This window comes from Podarcis gaigeae, assembly GCF_964106915.1.
Source record: "Podarcis gaigeae genome assembly, chromosome: 3".
Lineage (NCBI taxonomy): Eukaryota > Metazoa > Chordata > Lepidosauria > Squamata > Lacertidae > Podarcis > Podarcis gaigeae.
This window is the reverse complement of record NC_139680.1, coordinates 122,204,728-122,224,617: the sequence shown is the minus strand read 5'-3', so window position 1 is coordinate 122,224,617 and position 19,890 is coordinate 122,204,728. Positions and strand designations below refer to the sequence as shown.

The 19,890-nt window shown below is 53.2% G+C and overlaps 2 protein-coding genes across 2 annotated transcripts in view; both read left to right on the top strand.

The window, feature by feature from the left end:
* Window positions 1-2,019: 2,019 nt before the first annotated feature.
* Window positions 2,020-10,002, top strand: ATRAID (all-trans retinoic acid induced differentiation factor). The gene is made up of 6 exons (XM_083733818.1): window positions 2,020-2,284; window positions 4,289-4,360; window positions 5,696-5,767; window positions 6,030-6,151; window positions 7,771-7,871; window positions 8,729-10,002. The coding sequence occupies exons 1-6, from the start codon at window positions 2,040-2,042 to the stop codon at window positions 8,831-8,833; spliced, it is 717 nt and encodes a 238-aa protein (XP_083589944.1). The 5' UTR covers window positions 2,020-2,039; the 3' UTR covers window positions 8,834-10,002.
* A 5,737-nt stretch (window positions 10,003-15,739) lies between these two features.
* The window catches only part of CAD (carbamoyl-phosphate synthetase 2, aspartate transcarbamylase, and dihydroorotase), a 43,660-nt gene continuing 39,509 nt past the window's right edge, over window positions 15,740-19,890 (top strand). The window contains exons 1-3 of the mRNA XM_083732953.1: window positions 15,740-15,874; window positions 17,271-17,410; window positions 18,913-19,042. Coding sequence (XP_083589079.1) covers window positions 15,790-15,874; window positions 17,271-17,410; window positions 18,913-19,042 — 355 coding nt within the window. The 5' untranslated portion in view covers window positions 15,740-15,789. The remainder of the gene's footprint in view (window positions 15,875-17,270; window positions 17,411-18,912; window positions 19,043-19,890) is intronic.

The window sequence follows — 19,890 nt, the reverse complement described above, 5'->3', positions numbered from 1 at the left end:
GAATAAGGGTGTGAGCCTTATCATTACAAAAGGCTGCCCAGGCTCCCCAAGAAATCCAATCAAGTAACCTGCCAGACAGGAAATAAACAAAGCGACAGGAGAAAACAACATGCAAATGTTCTGTTCTAGACTGCCTTATCTGAGGGGTGGTCTTAGGTTACACCCCTTCTGTGATGAATGCATAATGTTTCTGGGGGTGGTCTTGATCTAGAGAATGGGAATTTCAAAAGTCTTTATAAGCCCTTGCACAGCATTTTTGGGGGGTCCTCTTCCTCTCCTGCGTGTGAGGGGAATACCCTGTTGCAACAGATCAATAAAGATCAAGCTTACTAGCTGCTTTGCTTCTCAATATTCTCTGGTTGGCCTCTGTTATTTTCTCCTACCAATAGGGAACCTATGTAAGGACTCTATATGGGCTCTTGGATACCCCATAAGGGAAAAGGGCATATTTTTATTTACGACACCCTCCAGAACAAAATAAGTACTGCACCCGAGGTACCACTGTACATTAAAACATCAGTCATCAAAAACTTCCCTCAACAGGGCTGCCTTCAGATGCCTTCTAAAATTCAGATAGTGGATTATTTCCTTGACATCTGATGGGAGGGCGTTCCACAGGGCGGGCGCCACAGGTTGGCATCTGTCTATCTCAGGAGACAAAGGAGGAGTGTTCTTCCAGGGGTAAAGTCAAACCATTAGAAGGTTGCATCTCCTGCTGTGGCTGTAGAAACCGAAACAGGAAAGGCATGTTTAGTTGCAGCTGAGGCAGATGAAGGCGTCCGGTTCTGCTGCTGCAGATGCACCAAGATGCCTCTCCCTGCAGTCTTTCCTCTTCTGGCCACTACTGTGGGTGCACAACCAGCCATCCCATACCCCCCCCTCCAATTTAATTCACATTTCCCCTTGCCTTAAGTTAACCATGTTCATTCATTTCAGTTTGCCCACTGAGTATTGCTCACCCAGGAACCATGCAAGGCAGAAAATAAGAATGCCATTATTCAGAGCACTCCGCTTGGATGCACAGATTCTGTGACTTTTGGGTGTGCTGCAAATATAGGTGCTCAATGTGTTTTTGCAACATGAGAGTAATGCATGCTTGTGCATATTTATAAATGTTTATATTGAAGGCAGTGAGAGATTTTAGTTTCTAGGGCTCCATGATCACTGCACTTGGTGACAGCAGTCATGAAATTAAAAGACGCCTGCTTCTTGGGAGAAGGGCAATGACAAGCCTAGACAGCATCTTAAAAAGCAAAGACATCACCTTGCCAACAAAGGTCCGTATAGTAAAAGCTCTGGTTTCCCCAGTCGTGATGTATGGAAGTGAGAGCTGGACCATAAAGAAGGCTGATCGCCGAAGAATGGATGCTTTTGAATTCTGGTGCTGGAGGAGACTCTTGAGAGTCCCACGGACTGCAAGAAGATCCAACCTCTCCATTCTGAAGGAAATCAGCCCTGAGTGTTCACTGGAAGGACAGATCCTGAAGCTGAGGCTCCAAGACTTTGGCCACCTCAGGAGAAGAGAAGACTCCCTGGAAAAGACCCTGATGTTGGGAAAGATGGAGGGCACAAGGAGAAGGGGACGACAGAGGACGAGATGGTGGGACAGTGTTCTCGAAACTACCAGCATGAGTTTGACCAAACTGCGGGAGTCAGTGGAAGACAGGAGGGCCTGGCGGGCTCTGGTCCAGGGGGTCATGAAGAGGCGGACACGACTAAACGACTAAACAACAACAATATAGATATATATATATAGGGTGGTGTTGTCCCCCCTGGGCCTGATCCTGCTGCAGGCTCTTTCTTCTTCTGCCCTCCCTCGGGGAGGAGCTTCCAGGGGCAGAGCCAGTCTACCTGGATCCCGAGGTCCACAGGGACTTTTGACCCGCATGAGAACACGAGTCTGCCCCGCCTGTCGGGATCCAGCGACCCGCCTCTCCCCGCGCTCCAGCCTTCGCCAAGGGTGGCTGCGCCTGCGGCGTGTCGAGGGGCGGGGCCTCTGCCGTTCACGTGACGCCTCCCGGGCCGAGGTCACGTGCCGCATGATGGCTGCGCCCAGGCGCCTCTCCCCGCTGCTGCTCCTCCTGCCCTTGCTGGGCTCCTGCCTGGCGGGGGACGGCGGCGGGGGCGCGGGGCTGCCGGCGGTGTGCGGCGGAGGCTGCTGCCCGGGGCGCGTGCGCAACGGCTCCGCGGTGGCCGCGCAGTGCTCCTCCCGGCCGGGCGCTCGGCTGCGGGGCCGCTGCTGCTGCTCGGGAGGCGAGGCCGCCGCCGCGGTGCTGGTGGTGGGGTGAGTCCGGCTGGCCGGGAGGGAGCCCGGGGGCTGCAGCCAAGGGAATCCCGGCCATGTTGGAAAAGGGGACCCTTCCCGGACACTCTTCAGTTTTTAGCGGAGGGAGGGAGGGACGAAGACGCTGCCGTCTGCGTGCCGGGAGGGGCGCTGCTTTCTGTCAATGTGCGGTTTTATGTCCTGGATGCTTTAGTTGAGATTCCTACCTCGCAGGAATTTGGACTGGGTGACCCTTGGGGTCCCTTCCAACTCTGCCATTCCGGGATCAATGATTCTATATATCTTCTGCTTTTATGTTGTGTTTTAGAATCATAGAATTGTAGAACTGGAAGGGATTCCCAAGCATAGCTGTCAACTTTTGCCTTTTCTTGCGAGGAATCCTATTCGGAATAAGGGAATCTCCCTTAAAGAAAGGGAAACGTTGACAGCTATGCTTCCAAGGATCATCTAGTCCAAGCCCCTGCAATGCAGCAGTGTCAACATGCAGGCCCCAATCCAATTTGAAACACACCAGACCTTGCTTAGCTTTGCAAATAGTAGTTTTATCCTTGAGTGAAGGGCAGTATATACATTTAATAAATAAATGCCTGAAGAACAGAATACATAAATATTTATTTTATTTAGATCCCACCTTTTCCTCCAAGGACCTCAAGGCCTTGGTTCTCCCCTCCCCATTTTATTCTCACAGCAACCCTGTGAGGTAGGGTTAGGCCAGGCTTCCTCAAACTCGGCCCTCCAGATGTTTTTGAGACTACAATTCCCATCATCCCTGACCACTGGTCCTGCTAGCTAGGGATCGTAGGAGTTGTAGGCCAAAAACATCTGGAGAGCCGAGGTTGAGGAAGCCTGGGTTAGGCTGAGTGACAGGTCCAAGATTCATCCAGTGAGCTTCACAGCTAAGTGGGAATTCAAACTCTGGTCCCCCAGGTCACACTCACAGCACCACTGCCTGGCATGTGTGCTCCCAAGGGATAGTCACCTGGGAAATGTTACCTGTCACTCTGACCTTAGATTCTGGTAGCTGCTCCAGTCGCCCGATGTGAATGCATTGTCATAGATTATTGTATTTTAGTGTTTTGTTGGAAGCCGCCCAGAGTGGCTGGGAAAACCCAGCCACATGGGCAGGGTATAAATAAATTATTATTATTATTATTATTATTATTATTATTATTATTATTATTATTATTATTATTCATGGCAAGCGTAGCAGATGTTGTGTGCCTCCCAGATGTTGCTGGACTACAACTGCCATTATCCCTTGACAATTGGCCATCTTGTCTGGGGCGGGGGGAGGAAAATGTTCATCCCACATCACCGCTTGGACTTGGATGCATTGCAGCAAATCTCTTGTGGGCCCTTGGGGAAGAGATGATGCTCTCAGGTGGCCCCCGAAAGGCTGATGCATCTACCCCCAACCTGATACACAGTGCCAAACTAACCCTGTGGAGGCCCCTAGGCAGTCAAAATCTTGGGGGGGGGGGCTTGCAATAATGTAGGCTTCTGAGTTAATGGGATTTTCTCTTCCAAATTAAAAATTATTTGAGGATGAAATCAATATTATTTTGATCCGTTGTCATGGGGCCCATAGGCCGGTGTCTACTCTGGCTATTTGGTAATCTGGCACTGCTGGTATACTCCATATTTGTGGGACTAGCACCCCCATCAGCCCTTGTCAGCATAGCTGCATGGTGCTGATGAACATCTGGAGCACCTGCATTTCAGTTGGTTGGACTAGATGACCCTCAGGTCCCTTCCAACTCTACCATTCTCTGCTTAGAAGCCTGGAACAGATTGTGACCTGATGCTGCCTAATTGGCGGCTGTTCCAAAGGCCCAACGGAAGTGCGAGGCTCTGCGGCTGAGGTTTGGGGTGAGCCCCATATTATTGCTGCTGTGAGAAACTCATCCTTCACCCCCAACCTCCAAAACTGCTGGAGGGCGAGGGAAGGAAGGGCAGGGACTGGGGACTCCTGTGAACTGATGCTCCTCTCTCTTTGTCCTCTAGGCTGGATCTGGGGAACTGCTCGCTGCAGCACCTGTGTTCCAGCTTCCAGGAGGCCAGCACGGCTTTGCTCATGTGAGTTCATAAACACCTAAGAGGAGCCTGGTTGCTGGATCAGGCCAAAGGGGCCCACCCAGTCCTGCATTCTGTTCTCACAGTGGCCACCCAGGTGCCTGTGGAACTCTCTCGCCTTCCAAGCCCTCTTTAGGCTCCTTTGTTCAGGCTGGATTGGTGGGACGGATTCAGCTCCTGGGTCCTAACCTGAAGTCGCCTGTCCTTTCCCCCCGGCCTTCTCAGAGGGAGCTGGAGTGACAGGGTTCTGGTCTCTGCTTGGCTTTGTATTTGCTTGCTCACGTGTAACGCCATGCAGGGATTAGGCTGCCCTGGAATGGGGCTGAGTCACAGTCTTGGTGCCCCATTGTACAGGGAAGTATTAGGAAGGGAGCCTGAGGTTTGTATTCAAGCACCCTCTCCCGGGTTGTTCATCTGCGCTAGAAATAATGCGTCAACTAGAAATAATGCCTCAACATGATACACTTGTCCTGAGGTTTTGGTAGCCCTGTCCCAGAGGGGGCAGTGGCGCCCGTGTGATGTGCCACACCAAAATGTGCCCTGTGGCAGAGCAGGTGCCTTGCATGCAGAAGGCCTCAGGTTCAACCTCAGGGGAGGGCAGATGCAAGAAGGGCTGGTAAAACTTTCATGCCCCAAACCCTGGAGCAGTGGCTCTCAAAGGGTGTGGTGCTATGCTATAATAATAATGATAACAATAACAATAAAAATTTATTATTTATACCCCGCCCATCTGGCTGGGCCTCCCCAGCCACTCTGGGTGGCCCCCAACAAAATATCAAAACACAATAATGCATCAAACATTAAAAGTTTCCCTAAACAGGGCTGCCTTCAGATGTCTCCTAAAAGTTAGATAGTTCTTTATTTCCTTGACATCTGGTGGGAGGGCATTCCACAGGGCGGGTGCCACCACCGAGAAGGCCCTTTGCCTGGTTCCTTGAAACCTCACTTCTTGCAGGGAGGGAACTGCCAGAAGGCCCTCAGAGCTGGGCCTCAGTGTCCGGGCTGAGCGATGGGGGTGGAGACGCTCCTTCAGGTATACTGGACCTTTGAGGCCGTTTAGGGCTTTAAAGGTCAGCACCAACACTTTGAACTGTGCTCGGAAACGTACTGAATCAAGCACTGCGAGGAGCAGTTTCTTTTCATTTCCCAATGTATTTCTTACCAGTTTAAAAGTTGGTGCAGTCGAAGCGAATTTTTATTCTGTGGCCCAAGGGGAAAAGTATGAGAACCATTGCCCTGGAGAGACCCTGTCAGTGGGCCTGACTCTGCAAAAGGCCGTTTCCTGTGTTTCTGTACCAGAGCTCAGGGCCTGACTGTGCTTCCTCCTTCTCAATGCAGAGACCTGACTGACAACCCTCTGGAGACTCTCCCTGAAGATGCCTTCCGGGGCTTCACCCAGCTGCAGACCCTGTGAGTGGGGTGGAGAGCTGGGCTGGGGGCTCCTGCTTCTCCTGGACTGGGCCAGCTGAGCCCGAGGGTGATGGCTTCCCCTGGTGCCGCTGCCTCCTGGGAAACAGCAGCTTTGTGGTGGCCGGGACGTTTTTTGTGGCTCCCGTGGCCCCTTGCTGCAAGGCGGGCCCCTGGGACATGGCTTCCAAGTCCTGCTGTTGGGACAGTTGGGGGGAGACCAGTCCTGGACTCAGTGAGATTCAGAATTCCCCTTGATCCGCAGCGCTCTGCCCCTGACGCTGGACTGCCCTGGAGGCAACGAAGGCTGGGACAACGTCACCGTCCAAGGAAGCAGCCGGATCTGCAACGGCCAGAGGAACCCCTGCAACGGCTCAGGGGGGCTCGGTATGGAGGGGGTGGGCAGGGGCTGGCCTGCTTGGGGGCTGGAGGAACAGCCTCGTGCAGAATGGGGGGGGATCAGGGCAGATGTGGGGCGCAGGAAGCATCGATTTGGGAAGCCACCAAAGTCCTTCCTAGATCCGCCGCAGTGAAGGAGCTGCAGGATGATGCTGTGTGAAGTGTTGCGTTCCCAAAGCAAGGAAGGATTGGACTCTGATTCATAGAATACACACGAGGCTTGACCAGCAAGACTCTGGGAGGGGTGGCAATAATAATCCTGTCCAGCCCTTGGCCCAGGTCGTTTTATTCACAAAAGAACTTTTTAAACAGTGTTCGTAAGAACCAATCAGATTTCCTCTGAGCATTTCAAAAACCCCACGTGGGACAAAGTCAGATCAGAAGAAATCCTGTTAACTACAAAGAAACTGTTTCCTACTTGAGCATGCCTACGTGGTTAATTTAAATAAACAGGAGCCAATTAGAAATGCATTTAGTACCCCCAGAGCTCATAAACCCATACGAAAGAAAGCTGCATTTACCATCTCCATGTAAACTCTTTTCCTGGCCCTTCAGATCTATCTAAAGATTAACGAAAGCTACATCAAAGTTACCTCCTATCTTTATGGCTCAGGATGCCTGGTGAAGCCACCAGTCTGTGATTTAGAATGCTTTACATGCCTGTCAGGCGTAGAAAATGGACAGTAGAGAAGATGGGGCAGAGGTGGAGAGGCTTGTGGGATTTGATCAGAAATTATTGTCAATGAATCAAGCCCAGTCACAGCAATGCTTTCATCACGGACACAATGGCTTGCTCCATTTTTCATAATTCCTCATAGCAGTCCCACCTGACCCCCACAGTGTAGGAACTGGAGCCGGGTCTGAACCATTCAGGGGTTCCAGAAGTGCTCTGTGGGGCGAGAGCGACCCACCCTGGGACCTGGGCATGGTGCTGTGTCTGTTTGGTGTTCAGATCAGGCCACAAGCAGCACTGAGAGAGCTCAGGGGAGGGCAGGAAAACAGTCCAGAGTGCAGGGCCATCCCAGGATCCCTCGTGCCACACGGCCCAGTTGCTCAGGGCAACCACCCGTCTCCTTCGAGGCACAACCCTAGAAAGGACGACTGCAGCAAGGGCTGCAGGAGGGGCGGGCAGATGCATCTGGCTCGTGGGGCACCAGCTGCCAGGAGCTTCTCCTGCACAAGACCTGTGGCCTTGCGTGGGACGTTCTGCTCAGACCTCGCTGGAACAGAGGGGAGCCCTGCAAGGACCTGGGGAGCTCCCGGGGGGGGGGGTCTCATTGCCTCCACCACCGAGACATCGTGGCCTGGCCCTGGTAGCCAGAAAGGAGGCTGGTTGAATCCTGCGTGTGGTCGGCCACTGTAAGAACAGAGCACTGGCCTAGATTTGGCACTAGCCTGACCCAGCAGGCTTCTCTTCTGTTCTTCTAGAACCTTCAGGTCCAGAGACAGTCTTCCTGGATTCTGAGGTTCTTTGGGGTATTTGGCCACTGTAGGACGAGATGCTGGACTAGTTGGGCCACTGGCCTGATCCCGCAGACTCTTCTTGAACATTCTTCACCTGCAGGATGTGGGGAAAGTCTCCTTCTCTTGTCCTCTTCCTCCCGCAGGCCACCTGTGCCCAAAGGACTCCTTGTGTTCCCACGAGGGGCCCGGCTTGCCCCAGTGCCTCTGCACCAGCCCCCACTACGGCTACAAGTGCCTGCGCCAGGTGAGCTGCCCCAGAGGGCGGGGGGCTTTGTGTTTGAGAGGAGGGGTGCAAAGAGGGGGCCGGGGGGGTTGTGCTACTCAACTGGAGCAGAGCGGCTTTTTTCGTGCACCAGGAAAGCCTGGGGGCTGGGAGACAGCGGAGGCCAGGAATGCAGGGCCGCTGCCCCCCCCCTGGCCCAACGGCGGGAGCCCTGCCCCAGCCCTGCAGCTGTGTGGGCGGCTCAGGGCCACATGTTCGAGCCCCACGATGGGCAAAAAGATTCCTGCATTGTAGGGAATTGTACCAGCGCCTTTTCAGCACTGGCCCCGACGTGGTGGGACGCTCTGTCCCAAGAGACCAGGGCCCTGTGGGACTTGACATCTTTCCGCAGGGCCTGCAAGACAGAGCTGTTCCGCCTGGCCTTTGGTTTGGATTCAGTCTGACCCTTATGTTTCCCTCCCCTTATGGTCTTGATTTATCAGCTACTTTAAAATGAGGCTGCATTTTAAATTGCATTTTAACCTGCATTTTAAATTGGGGTTCCCCACCCCTGTTTTGTTTTTACTGTAATTTTACTGGTGTTAGCTGCCCTGAGCCCGGCTTTGGTCAGGGAGGGCGGGGTATAAATATTATTATTATTATTATTATTATTATTATTATTATTATTATTATTATTAGACCCTCAGGGACCCTTCCAACTCATCCAATTTATGATTCTCTGCAAGAAGGCAGACCCTCGACCCAGCCAGGTCCAGCGGCAGCCAACAGTCAAAGGCACTGCCCCCTCCCAGCCTTCCCCAGACTGGCTTGGGTGTTGGGGGGCTTTGGGGGCTGCCGCAAGAGGAGAAAAGTGTTCCTAACTGACCTTTCTTTTCCAGGGCACCTTCCCCTACCTGCTGTTCTTTGGGACCTTGGGAGCTGTCACCATCGCCCTCTCCCTCCTTCTGTGGGTCACCCAGAGGCGGAAGGCAAAGTTCTCCTAGAGGCTTCTCTTCTCTGCGGCTGGACAGAAACCCTTTGGCTTGGGCCACAAGTTTGTAATAAAGTCTGGAAGCGGAACACGGAGAGGAATGGTCCTTGTGGCGGAATCGAACCCCCCCCCAGGGCTCAGGGGTCTCTGCCTTGGGGCTGCTGGCCAGAGGGTCCCAGAGGAAGAGGCGCCCTGGGCTCCCCCCTTCTCCGCCAAGGCCGCTCTGGTGTCTTGGGATTCTCACAAGGGCCAGAACCTGCATCTCACAAGCCTCGCTGCAGCTGCTGCCCTCTAAACCCCCAAAGGGCCTCATGGATGGGGTCCCTGACGCAGCCAGAGTCAGAGGGATGGTGGTTGCCCCCCTTGCTTTGCAGGTGCGTGAGACTCTCTCCCAGAAAACCCGCTGTGCGCTATTTCCCTAGAAAGGTTTGTCCGTTGCCCCCCAGGAAGAGTCAAGCTGGAGACAGGGCACCTGTGTGTTGACGTCCTCACCCACAATTGCCGAAATGAAGGAACTTCACACTTTTGCTTCTGTGTGTTGACGGCAAGTTGGACATACAGAGGCAGCAGCCCCCTGTGAGCTGCTCACGGCCCCCTCAGGTTCATTCCAGGCATTTAAACAGGATTGCCCAAAGGTTGCATAAGAACTTTGTTTTTCTTTTGAAATATTTTTTGTTTGTTTTCATCAATACAAATTTACAATCAATTATATAACCGTCTCTTGAGATTCTCTGAATTGCTTGACTTCCCCCCATACCCTAGAATGGTTCCTTATTAAAATGTTTCTTCTTCTTCTTTTTCTTTGGCGATTAGCCGGGTAAGATTGTCTTCCATGAACTCGGTCTTAACAGTGAGTCCGTAAGTGACTATGGAGGCCAGTTCTGGATCCACACGTCCTTCCACAGTGGGGACAGAGGTTTCTGGGCGGGAGTTGATCACGGTGTGGATTTGCCAAGCATGCCTTCCTCTTAGCACGTTTCTCCCTTGCGTCCTGAGTTCGAGTGTCTTCAAAGCCTAGGACACCTTTGGTGAAGGCTGTTCTCCAGTTGGAGCGCTTCTGTTCTCCAAATTTCAATTTTCAAATCAACCATGCTTTCATTACATTACAAGTGAGTCTCAGAGTCCAGCTAAAGTTTCAATTTGATTACAATGGTCTCCTAAATAAATTATGAATTTCCCCCATTATTTTTATTAAATCTTATCCTCTTGATTCTTGTCTTCCTGTTAGTTTTGCCATTTTGGCGTAGTCCAGCAGTTTGGCTGGTTGCGTAAGAACTTCAGTTGTGATTCCTGCATTGCCCTCACAGGTCCCTTCCGCCTGTATGATTCTATGAACTCGACCGGCCCCCCCATTGTGAAGAGGCTCCTGTGGTCACTTGGGGAGACCCTGGCTGGCTAATTTTTCTTCTATGAAAGAGCAGGGCCTTCCTGGGACGCTTGCATTGCAGGGAACTCATTCTTCATCTTTGCTGCTCCCTTCAGCTTACCAAAGAGTTTTGAAGGGTGCCAGGAAAATACCGTATTTTTTGCTCTATAAGACTCACTTTTCCCCTCCTAAAAAGTAAGGGGACATGTGTGTGCGTCTTATGGGGCGAATGCAGGCTGCACAGCTATCCCAGAAGCCAGAACAGCAAGAGGGATCGCTGCTTTTGCTGCGCAGCGATCCCTCTTGCTGTTTTGGCTTCTGAGATTCAAATTTTTTTTCTTCTTGTTTTACTCCTTCAAAAACTAGGTGCGTCTTGTGGTCTAGTGCATCTTATAGAGCAAAAAATGTGGTACTTTTTTTATTGGGGAGGGGGAGATGGGGCCACCATCCAAATGCAGAATCACGTACAAGAAAGGGGGAAACGGCCGTGTCTTTGGCCTGCCTGCCTACAGCTCGGATGGACGCCAGCTCCAGAACTCTCTTGGAAGGAGACCTTTGCTTCCTACAGAGAATTAAACAAGGCAGGCAGGTATTCTGGTGGTGGTGCTCCATAGCCTGGAATCATAGAAGTGGAAGAAGGGGCACCTGCTCCCTGCTTGATGCTAGAGCAGCCCGCCAGGTGGTATTTGCTGCTCTAAGAGTTGAGTTGTGCAAACAGTTCTGCACTGATGGTGGCAGTAGGCAAGATCTGTTCGGCCGGACGCAGCAGCCCCAAGCAAGGAGCATCATTCGCATCTGGGGCCCAAAGTAGCTCTTCTGCTGGTGCCAGCTTTACAACCAGGGAGCGCTTTGAAATTTGGCCCATGTGAGAGCCCTGGACTAGGTGGGTGTTGTGGAAAAATCTAGGTGTGAGGCTGCTCAGTCCCCCAGCTGGTCGGACAGAGCCCGCAGGTCCCTGTGGAATAAAGGAAGGAGTCCAGCCAACCGGAGCAAAGAGCTGTAGACCAAAGCTTATTGCGCAACAGGTTCAAAGAGGAATTTTGAACCCCGAGGATGGGGTGACAGGGACTTTTAAAACTTTCCCACCATATCCCAGAATACAATTCATACAGCATCATTGATGCATCATTGCTACATCACTGACATGTCACCAAAGGGGAGGGGGAGACAGTAGCTTCACCTTGGCAAACATGTGCAGACAATTCCTTGGTACAAGATTAGCATAAGGGCAAGATCCAGGTATAAGATGAGCCTAGACAAAGACCTCTGAAGTCCCTCCACCCAAAGCACAATAGAACTTCCTTTGCATGTCTGGGGATGGGATTAGGCTTTCCTTGGCCAACAATCAGCTCAGCAATTGTCACCTCTGGGCACTTCCTGGGGTAGGAGGTGTGTATACATGTCCTCAGGCTTGGGGAGGTGGCAGGGAAAAGAAAAGTTTTTCCAAGGGCAAAAGTGTTGAAATGGAGGGAACTGGCAAAGGAGTTGATTTTATATGATAAACCTAGGTAACTTCCCTGAGCCGTCAAGTCGAATGGATACATTTATGCATAATATTTGTAACATTAAACAACTTTAAAGATGTGCCCCCCCCCCGTAATTTCTGTAACCATGGGCCATTGGTCTCATCCAGAAGGCTTTTCTTATGGTCTAATTTCCTCAAGTGTTTTCCCTTAAAACAGCCTCAGGAGCCTCTAGTGAAAAAAAACAAAATTCTTGCCGTGAAAATACTTGAGAGTGGTTCAACGCTTGAGCATTCCCCGTACACACCATAGATTTGTAGAGTGGGATGGGTCCCGAGAGTCATCTAGACCAACCCCCTGCCATAATAATAATAATAATAATAATAATAATAATAATAATAATAAATTATTTACACCCCGCTCATCTGGCTGGGCTTCCCCAGCCACTAATACATCAAACATTAAAAGCTTCCCTAAACAGGGCTGCCTTCAGATGTCTTCTAAAAGTCTGGTAGTTGTTGTTCTTTTTGACATCTGGTGGGAGGGAGTTCCACAGGCGGGTGCCACCACTGAGAAGGCCCTCTGCCTGGTTCCCTTGGCTTCTCGCAGCGAGGGAACCACCCGAAGGCCCTCGGCGCTGGACCTCAGTGTCCGGGCAGAACAATGGGGGTGGAATTGCAGGAATTGCAGCTAAAGTGAGCAACCGCTGAGTGGCAAACCCTCAAGGCAGCTGCTTCTGCCAGGGCATGGAGCGTGGCTTCTCCTTGCTAAGGTGCCCCATGTACGTATAAATGCAGCTCAAAGCCTGTCTGGCTCTTCTATGCATGCGCTGCCCCTCCTGCAAAGCGCCCCCTGCTGGCTGCTGCGCCCGGAGATCTGCCCAGGATGAGCCTTCAGCCCCCCCAACCTCGTGCTCCCACAATGCACTGCTCCTGCCTAAGCCACACGCATGTCCCCGTGCATCTCACATGGCCTGGAGGCACAGCAGCAGCGTCCCCTGCTGGACTCCCTGGGAAAGACATGCCAAGGAGAGCCACGTGCCAAGGGCTGCCAGAGGCACCTGGGGCAACGGGAACCGGGGTGTGGTGTAATAAACGGAAATCTGCCTTTATTCCCTTATGGGGGACACAAAGGCCCTTGTAGAGTCCTCTGCAGGTTCTCCATCGGTTGAAGAAAAGAACAGAGGCCAGTCAGAGAATATCGAGAAGCAAAGCAGCTAGGAAGCCTGATCTTTATTGAACTGTTGCAACAGGGGGCTCCCCTCTCATGCAGGAGGACAGAGGAGGACCCAGAACAAAGGTGTGCCCACCCTTATATAGACATTTTAAATTGCCCACCTTGGCGTCAAAGACCACCCCCAGAAACATCATACCTACATCACAGCAAGGGCGGTCTACGACGGAAATCTGAGTCCATTGTTTATTTCCTGTCTGGCACAAAAAACAAGGACACCAGCCAGAGCAAAACAGCAGCTAGTCGGCTTGGTCTTGATTGAAGACTGTCGCCACAGGACTCCCCCCTGCCACCAGGTGGAACAAGATGGAAGCCCCCAACAAAAGAGCCCCCAAACTTTTATTAGCTGCTAATCCCCATGTTACAGCCCAACTACATCACAGTTACATCATGAAAGGGGAGGTCTGGTGACCGTAATCTGAGCATCCTGCACCCTGCCCCATGGTTCCCCTTGCCCTCCACCAAACACCCATCAAGTGGAACAAAAAAGATATTTACATTTCCCTGTTTCCCAGCCAAGTTCATCACACCCTTTTGTCTTCATCTGGGTTTGTGATTTCTGGAATGGCTACCTGTCTGGCACTCAGGTATCAGAATGCCAGGGATTATCCCTCAGGCAGAGGGGCTGCTGAGGAGCTGAGCTCACAGGTCTAGATGAATTTCTGAAGTTTTTCCTGTGAGCCAGTACATTGATCAGTTAATTCTTCCATTTGGTATCCTGCAGCAGAGTCCCTTTGAATAGATAGGAAGAAACTGTGATGAAGTGTTTTGCGGGGACAAATCACAAAAGTCACAAAAGTGATCCTGCTGACTTAGGTAGTGGGCTGCATGTGCAGGATATCTGCTGGAGGGGCAACTGCCCCCTACATAAATTCCTGCAAAGCCTGTTTAATGGTTACTTGATTGGATTGCCTGGGGAGCCTGGCCAGTCTTTTGTAATGGTAAATACGTAGTTCCTGGGCCAGGTCACAGGCTACACCCTATTCAGATCTTAAATGTGCCCTTAAGACAGGATTTGTGAGGAAAGAGACAATGGGGAGGTTTCCCACTTTGACCTAGCAGAGAAATATTTGAGGTCAATTTGTTCAGGATTTTTTTTCTGTGGGGTTTCAGACATGTGCTTTATATATTTATGTACGCGTTTGCTTGGTACATTTATGAACATTTATTACATATATCACGGGTAGCGCTGTGGGTTAAACCACAGAGCCTAGGACTTGCCGATCAGACAGTTGGCGGTTCGAATCCCTGCAATGACGGGGTGAGCTCCCATTGTTCGGTCCCAGCTCCTGCCAACCTAGCAGTTTGAAAGCACGCAAATTGCAAGTAGATCAATAGGTACCACTCCGGCGGGAAGGTAAATGGCGTTTCTGTGCACTATTCTGGTTCGCCAGAAGCAGCTTAGTCCTGCTGGCCACATGACCTGGAAGCTGTACGCCGGTTCCCTCGGCCAATAAAGCGAGATGAGTGCTGCAACCCCAGAGTCGTCCACAACTGGACCTAACGGTCAGGGGTCCCTTGACCTTTACCTAAGACCTTAAAATTCTCATAACATGGCAAGAGTTCCCTGCGGCTGTGCAGCAGCGCCAGGCATTTGCTGCTTGCCGCCCATGCCCCAGGGTCTGGGGCAATGTCTGAGCAGCCTCTGCCAACGTGGCACCCTCCAAGATGTTGCGCTGCAACTCCCACTAGCCCTGCCCAGCTGCCAGCTGCCTTGCACGGACTGTTGGCTTCCGGGGAGCTTTGACCTTGTTGGGCGATGCCAAAAGCGAAGTCCGCTGGCCTCTTGGCCTGGCCTCCCTGGTGCCCAGCAACCTTTCACTGCCTCCCCAAAAAAGATTGGGGGCATTTGAAATTTTGCTTGCACAAAGCGGCACTTCTAAGGCTTGCCTGGGCACAGGGCACAGTCAGCAGAGGGGGGTCTTCCCTCTGTCCGTGTAAGCGGGTTCCCCTCCTCTGCAAACTTCATAAACGGCACTTTTTAATGAAAAAAAGAAGCGATAACATTGCAAAGGATGCATCCCTCCATTAAAAGCAATGCAGGAAGAGGGGGTGTGCCGTGCCAGGATGTTTCCATTCAAGCGTGGCTGGGGGGCTGTGGAGACCCCCAATTGTATGTCTTGGGGGGGTCCTTTTGTGATTAGAATTTAAACGTCTCAGATGTATAATAAATGTTCATAAGCGTAGATAGATCAGCACAGGAAGCCCGTCCTGAAACCATTTTTAATTCCCAAAGGGACCAAATGTTTTCCCTGAGAGGAGGGAGGGAGGGGGCGAGGGAGCCTCCCCATTGTCTCCGGAATTGGGAAATCACCATCTGAAAGGGGGAGGGACTACCAGGAAGGGCAATCAGATAAGGCAGATAACCTGGCAGGCAGGAAAAACAAAAAACAAGACCCCCCCCTTCTGTGATGCATGGATGGAGGGGGGGTCTCGGGCTCCAGGGGGTCAATTTCCAAAGGCTATATAAGGGCTCGTGCCCCACTGTTCCTCCTGCGCGTGGCGAGCGGGACCCCCGGCAAGAGTTTCATCTCGGAGAGCAGGCTTGGCTTGGCTTCTCCAGAGTCTCTGCTCGGCCGGCCTCTGCTACTTTCTCCTGGTCTAGGGACCCCCCCCCCCCGAGGACCCGATCCGGGCTCTTGCGTCCCCCTAAGGGGAAAGGGGCAGATCCCCTCCGCGGATCGAGGCCTCCCCTCCTCCCGCCCCCTGGCGGGTCATTTCCTCCCCGGCCTCGCCGGCTCCGCCTCTTCTCGGCGCGCCGCTCCTTCCTCGCCCTCCGGCCCCGATCCGGCCCTCCTCCCTCCTCCCTCCTCCCTCCCTCCGGCTCGGCGCGCTCCCGCTCCCCGCTCGCCCCCGCCTCCTCCTCCCGGTCCAGGCGGCGGGCGCGCCCACGTGCCGGGCGCCGCGATGGGCAGCCTGGTGCTGGAAGATGGCACGCTGGTGCGCGGGCGCCCCTTCGGAGCAGCCCAGGTCGCCGCCGCCGGGGAAGTGGGTGAGTCTTTTTTTTGGGGGGGGTCCGGGTGGGGGGAGGGGGCACAAAGGCGGGACCCCTCCCCCTCCCTGTCCTCCTCCGGGTCCGCGCCTGCCCCGCCCCCAGACCGAGCCTGCTCCCTCCACGTGGGCGAGGGAGGGGCTGCCCCTTCTGCTCCTGCTCGGGGGGGGGGCGATCGGGGGTCCCCCCATAGGTCCGGGGCCCCGCAGCCCCGAAGCGCGCCCAGGGCGGGAGGGAGGCCGCAGCTGCTGGAGAGCGCCTCTGAGCGCGTCCAGAGTGCCTGCCGGGGAGGTCGCGGGGGGGGGGGCCCGTGGGGTGGGGGTCTCGCCTTGTGCCGGGGGCCAGGCCTGCTGGGCTGCAATGGGGCTCCAAGGCAAAGCCGGGCCCACCCCTTGGCATCTGGATTGGGCCCTTTCTCCGCTCCTGGATCACCCCCAGGAAGCAAGCCGGGCTGGGGGGGGGTCTCCTCTCACGCCCCCCTTCAGGCTTCTGAGACTTTGCTTTGTGTTGCAGAAATAATCCTGGATAAAGGGGGGGGGCAAGCCCTTTCAGGGCCCAACAGAGACCTCTGGCTAATGCCAGTTTCTCGGGCCCCAGCCCATAATAATAGTAAAATGACAGGGTGTGAAAACAAAATAAGACCCCCCCAAAAGAGTGAGACTAATGTGCAGCTCTAAGCTGAGACCGGGCTCTGTGCTGGGCTAGATGACCCCTGAGGTCCCCACCAGCTCTGCAATTTTGCGATTCTACGATCTGGACTTGAGGCGCCTAAAACAAGTCGTGAAACTTCCAAAATGCCAACAAATGGATCAGTGTCTGCGTGTGACGTCCCCTTTGAGGTCCAGGCCAGGCAGCCCCCCTCCTCCGCTGCCCTCTCAATTAGCCTGGGGGGGTCCCAGAAGTGGGCACTGGGGCCGCTGTGTACCCCCTTCCTGCCCCCCTTCCCTCCTGCAGCACCTGATACCTGAGCGGCTTCTGGCGCACTTCTAATTATCGTCACCTGAGAAGGGATGTGGGGGCCTCGGGATTGGCGGGACCGAGATCAGCGCGGCCCCAGAGAACGCGGGAAGGGGGGCAGGGTGGTCTAGGTCCAGGGTTGCTGCCTCTCTGCTTCCTCTGAAAGCCCCTGGGGGGTCAGGCAATAATAATAGTAATAATAATAATAATAATAATAATTTATTATTTGTACCCTGCCCATCTGGCTGGGCTTCCCCATTGATGGCGCAGCGGCTTCTGTCACGATTCCCCCAATGACCCTCCAGCCCCCTGAAGTGGCTTTGGCCAGGGGCCTGGGGGTTCAGCCAGCCACCCCCCCATGGATCGGGGCAGGAGGACTGACCCTTTGGCCAGGGCCTTGCAGTGCTGACCAGGCCTCCTCTGGCTTCCCTCTCCGCAGTTTTCCAGACCGGCATGGTGGGCTACCTCGAAGCGCTGACGGACCCCTCCTACAAATCGCAGATCTTGGTGCTGACGTACCCCCTGGTCGGGAATTATGGGGTCCCGCCGGACGAGGAGGGTCCGTACGGGCTCAGCAGGGTGAGTAGGCGGCAGAGATTCCTGGTTCTGCTGCACGTGGCTTGTCATCTAGAGCGATGAGCGGCTTCTCGGCAGAGGCCGGTATAAATGACACAGCCGCATTTCACGTCTGGTCCTAGGAATAAGCTGGTCATTGAGAGTTCTTGTCGCTGTCAGAAAGGCCAAGCATTAGTCCTTTGGAATCCGGCCTGTGCTTGTATTTAGGGAAGTCGTAAATTAAATTTGTTTAAAAAAACCTTGATCGGATCAACAGGGTTCATGCAGGACTGAACAATCTTGCAGGACTGAAATGGCAATTCCCTGCTGCTGCAGATATTATGACGTGGGTCCCCGGTGGGCCTCTCTGTGGGGCGTATCCCACTCTCTCGCAGCCCCCCTCCTGCATCAAGTGGGGGAGGAGGGATCCTCAACATGCGCTGCAATGTCCTTCACTCAACACGTGGCCCAGAGTGCCTTCCATCAGCTTCGGCTGGTGGCCCAACTACGCCCCGGTCTGGACAGGGATCACCTAACTACTGCTGTCTATGCCCTGGCAACCTCAAGGTTAGATTACTGCAACGCGTTACACGTTGGGCTGCCTCTCAAGACGGTTCGGAAACTTCAGCTGGTGCAGAATTCAGCGGCCAGGTTGCTCACCGGAGCAAGGTGGTTTGAACATATTGCACCAATCCTGGTCCGACAGCACTGGCTACCAATTAGTTTCCAGACCCAATGCTGGTTTTGATCTATAAAGCCTTAAATGGCTCAGGACCACAATATTTTGAGGACAGCCTCTCCCCAGATGAACCTGGATCCTGAGATCATCCTCTGAGGCCCTCCTTCGTGTGCCTCCTCTGCGAGAGGCCTGGAGGGTGGCAACATGAGAGCAGGGCCTTCTCTGCAGTGGCTCCCCGTCTGTGGAATGCTCTCCCCAGGGAAGTCCGCCTGGTGCCTTCATTATACACCTTTAGGTGCCAGGCAAAAATGTTCCTTTTTAACCTTTGATTGATGTGATTGGCATCCTCTGCCCTTTTAAAATGTGGCTCTTTTCTCTGGGGGTGCTATTGGGTTGTTTGTGTTTTGTTTATGTATTTTGTGGTTTTATTCTGTGATCCACCACGAAACCCCCAGGTATAGGGCATGTTTATAAATTCTAATAATAATAATCATCATCATGCAGTTACGGTAAACTGTGGAGGCAAAGGTGGCCGCCAAGGCATTGAAAGAGGATGAGACAAATTCATGGTGGCCTCTCTGTGGCTGCTGACCAAGATGGCGATGGTCCCTCTCCACAGCTGGAGGCAGCCAGGCTTCCAAAAACTACAGGAGAGTTGCTCTTGCGCTAAGATCCTGCTTGCTGGTTTCCCACTACGGACCCCTGTGTGGCCCCTGGGGAAACAGGCTGCTGGACTGGATGAGCCCACCTGGACGGACCCAGCAGGCGCTTCTGATATTCCTTGAGACTGTGGTGGTGGGGGGATGCTGGCCCTGATTCCCTCTCCCCTTCCTCCTCCGCCTCCTAGTGGTTTGAGTCCAGCTCCATCCACGTCGCGGCCCTCATCGTCGGCGAGTGTTCCCGAAACCCCAGCCACTGGAGCGCCACCACCTCGCTTGACCGCTGGCTGCAGGAAAAGGGGATTCCTGGCCTGGAAGGTAAGCCCAGGGGCCAGAGGGCTGAGCCTGTTGGTGCCCTCCCTCAGCTGCACCCCCAGACACACCATACCTACACATCACAGAAAAGGCGGTCTGCAACGGAAATCTGAGTGGTTTGTTTACCTCCTGTCTGGCAGGTAACCTGTTTAATGGTCACTTGATTGGATTGCCTGGGGAGCCTGGCCAGTCTTTTGGAATGATAAATACTTCGTTCCTGAGCCAGGTCACAGGCTCACCCTATTCATACACAGACATAACCTTAAGACAGGATTTGTGAAGGAAAAGACAATGGGGAGGCTTTTCCATTTTCCTTCTACCTTGCAGAGAAAATATCTGAGGTCGATTTGGGAGGGACAAATGGTTTCAGGACTTTTTCTGTGGGGTTTCAGACATGCGGTTTATATATTTATGTACGTATTTGCTTGGTACATTTATGAACATTTATCTCATTTATCTTATAAGACCTTAATTTTTTTATTTCACCGCCAAGAGTCCTGTGGGGGAAAACACATAGGTGGAAAATGCAGAAATGGTGGGGGGATTATAGACACCCCCCAGGAATCCTTGTGACAAATACTCACATTTGGGATTCTGGGAGGGAGCAGCCTGTGAGCAGACGGGGGCCTCTCATTCCAAATCTTACAGGGGGATAAAAGAGCTTGTTCTCCAAAGCACCCTGCCCATTGTGGATTCCTCCGCCCCCCCAGCCCCCTTTCCTGTCGCCCCCCCTTTTCCTCCTCCTGTTGATGGAAAAGACCATCTCTCTGCACGATGCAAAATGTCAGCTGAGATTGGATTTAGTGAAGTCGGGGGGAGCCGGGGGGGGGGGAACAAAACAAACACGGCAT